The sequence below is a fragment of the Hibiscus syriacus genome, unplaced genomic scaffold, assembly GCF_006381635.1.
Source record: "Hibiscus syriacus cultivar Baekdansim isolate YM2019G1 unplaced genomic scaffold, ASM638163v2 tig00111022_pilon, whole genome shotgun sequence".
NCBI classification, from domain to species: domain Eukaryota; kingdom Viridiplantae; phylum Streptophyta; class Magnoliopsida; order Malvales; family Malvaceae; genus Hibiscus; species Hibiscus syriacus.
The window spans coordinates 2,895,591-2,898,878 of record NW_024062956.1 but is presented as its reverse complement, the minus strand read 5'-3'; the positions used below and the strand labels follow the sequence as shown (position 1 = coordinate 2,898,878).

At 33.1% G+C, this 3,288-nt stretch overlaps 1 protein-coding gene across 1 annotated transcript; it reads right to left on the bottom strand.

The window, feature by feature from the left end:
* Positions 1 to 976: 976 nt before the first annotated feature.
* On the bottom strand, positions 977 to 2,503 carry LOC120150361 (ubiquitin-like protein 5). Its single transcript, XM_039163052.1, has 2 exons — positions 2,228 to 2,503; positions 977 to 1,147 (listed from the first exon to the last, which is right to left on the bottom strand). Exon 1 carries the CDS (start codon positions 2,465 to 2,467, stop codon positions 2,246 to 2,248), a length of 222 nt encoding a protein of 73 aa, XP_039018983.1. The 5' UTR covers positions 2,468 to 2,503; the 3' UTR covers positions 977 to 1,147; positions 2,228 to 2,245.
* Between the last annotated feature and the right edge of the window lie 785 nt (positions 2,504 to 3,288).

The following is a 3,288-nucleotide window of genomic DNA, read 5'->3' as shown; positions in this document are numbered from 1 at the left end:
AAGAATCTTCGTTGGAGCTTAAGATTATTGAAGAAAAAAAGAAAATCATTCACGCTCTGGATTTAGGCTAAAACATGTTATGATTTTGGAGTGTTTTTGCTTGTTTTTTATATTGAGTGTTGAGAGAAGAGAACAAGAAGACATCAGGAAGAAATAAGGAAGAAAGGAGAGACTCGAAACGTGCGGGTGGTGATGGGGAGGAGGGATATAGTTTAGGATTAGAGTTATTAGGTCTAAAACAAAATATTTTAGGCCCATTTTTTTAAAATAAGTTATAAAATATATCTCTAAAGAATATATTAATTTTTCATCCTTTTAATTTTTAAAATTTATAATTTAATATATAGTTTAGAATGTAAACTTTAATTTTTGTTTAATTTAATCATAATTTCAATAATTTAAATAATAATGTTTTCACAATGTTATTATGAATTAATTATCTTATCCTATTATCAGAATTTTAAAGTTTTTTATATGATTAAACTATATTATATATGTCATTTTAGTTTAGAAAACATACTAAAAATATTAAAAATGACTCCTTATACTTATAATTATAATTATAATTATTATGTTTTATGATAAGTTGTGCGAAATTTAAAATAATTCACGACCGTGACACCTACAGTTATCGCAATGACATCTGTTATGTCCGCAACCGCGATAAACGCGACGCGACCGAAAACGCGGCAACGAACGCTATTTAAATTCCTGGTTTGAAGACCTTTGAAGATATAAAACCATGTCTGCACCAAGAAGAGCTCGCACAGACGTTAGAAGAGCTTCTAAAAAACAAACGGTCTACGAAACCTAATGTCTGCGCGACGCAGATATAAGAGGTTTAAAGAGATAGAACAGTGAAATCAAACACAGTCTTAGTGATTCATCACTCAAGATAAGATGAGTTCAGACAGGGACGCACAACAAATAACCATGACAAAAAAGTGCTAGATTAGAATTGCACACTTCCACAAACTTCAACACAATTTTTTTGGTATTAACCAAATTAACAAGAATCTTGATAGGTAAATCAAGTTAATGAACAAATTATCAACACTTTCCTGAAGGGCATGCCAATCATCACCTTATAGTTGAAAGATATCTTTAATCTCTACTGCATCTTCTTCGGCTTATATGAACATCATACCTGTAAAAGTAAAAACAATAGAAATAACATACGATCCCTGAACACCAGAGTGGGATTTTCAGTTCTGAAGTAACATTGCAAAGACTGCTTTATAAGTTCAGTGAATATAGTCTTGGGTCAATCAACAAACAAAATGTTTCAACACAAAGAAAGACAAGATCCAAGAGACTGGAGAACTTTTCTTATCCCTTGTTTAGAAGGGATCTTAGCCATTACACTTTCCCATTCCTCCCCCTCCCCCCAAAGACTCACACACACACACATTCACAAACAAACAAAAAAAAACAGAGGAAGGCAAAGATAATAGGTTTGTGAAACATCTATATGGCCAATTTTTTAGCCCATGGAAACAATGGCTTAATGACTTACACCTACAAGCACACTTAGTTGAAAAATGCAAGTCAATTATCCTGTTTGACGCATCTTCCTCTAAAATCTGCAACCAGGGATGAACTAAGGGAATGACAAAAGTTAGTAACCCCTTAAAATTTCATATTATCATATATTTTATATTTTTATGTGTATTTTCTATTAATAATTTGTTGTTATTTTTAAAATTTTATAAGTTCATCTCTTCCTAAAACTTCAAAAGTTCTCCCTTCTAGCATAAAATCATGCATCTGTCTCTATCTACAACATGGGATTATTATGAGTAATATAATATATATACACAAACACGCACCAAATAAGTTGCAATTTATCCTACTACTGAACCCACCTTAAACTTATCCTAGTTTGGCCAAATAGAATTACATAAGAATGAACTATAACACAGGCAAAATCGTCGATGCAGCTAATAATAAAAATGTCAAGAAATAAGAAGCTCGAAAATCAGAAATTAAAGCGTCATTTGTTCATTAAAATAAGTATGTTGGCATTAGTTTAGTGCGCTTACACTGAATGCACTATTTGAATGTAATTCTAGACGTTTGATTCCATAGGCTCAAAGTTAATTTAACACAGAGAGAAAGCAAATTAAAACCGTGGATCTCTCGTGCTAGTTTTACAGACGAATACTTAATAATTGAAGTGAATGTTATATAATCAAACATTGAAATAAGCGAATAGAACAAAAATTACCAGAAACAAAATGAGGGATTAGTTGTAGTAGAGCTCGAGGCCCATCCCATCATGAATCTCGTAGTCTTTGAGGGTGATGTGATCCTTGTTGATGATGTACCACTTTTGGATTCGGATCTTGTCGGGTCGGGTTCCGGTCTGAGAGGCAACGAGCTTCTTGAGATCGCCAATGGTGTCGTCCTCGTTGCACTTCACACGCACCTTCTTCCCTAGCCTGTCGTTCAACACCACTTCTATCATCTTCTTTCCTGCGAACCCAACCCAAATACCGTTGTTGTTTTTTCACGTCGACGCGGCCTTTTCTGCTTTATATAGTAATATGGGTGGGATTCTGGAAATTTCTTCTGGGGGTATTTCAGTACTTCTTCTTCACGCAAAGTTTCCCATGAGCAGTTAATGTCTTACACGTGTTAATTCTTCGGTGAACCATTCGTAGTTGCTCTTTTTATATTTGTCTCTTTAACAATAACTAAAACGTTATTTTAATATTTTTAATCAATAATGCTAAAAATTTAAAGAAAAAATTAAAAAATATAAAAAAAAAATATAAGTTATCTTAAAATTATAAGATATTTTTTAAAATTATAATTTTGAGAAAAAATTACAAAGATAAAATAATTTCAGTGATCGAAAATGCCTTATATTATACGATTTTAACCAACTTTTTTTGGATTTGCGAAAATGACCAACAAATTCGCAATACGAACTCCAATTTCGCAACTCAGTTTCTAAATTCGCAACGCGAATATGTAAATCGCAATGTGAATCTGTAATTCGCAACACATAAGTCAAATTCGTAACACAGAAGTCAAATTCGCAAAGCGCGTTTATTTTCGCAACTCGAATTTTATTTTCGAATTCGAAACACAATAGTAATTTCGCAAAACAAATGTAAACAGTATAATCGCAAATCATAACCTAAAACCCTAAATCACAACTCAGTCTCATCTCCATCTCTCACTCTCTACGGCGACATCCGTCCCCATCTCTAACGAAATCCGTCCCCATATCCGGTGAAAACCGTCTCAATCTCCGACGAAATCCGTCTATCTCCATCTCTC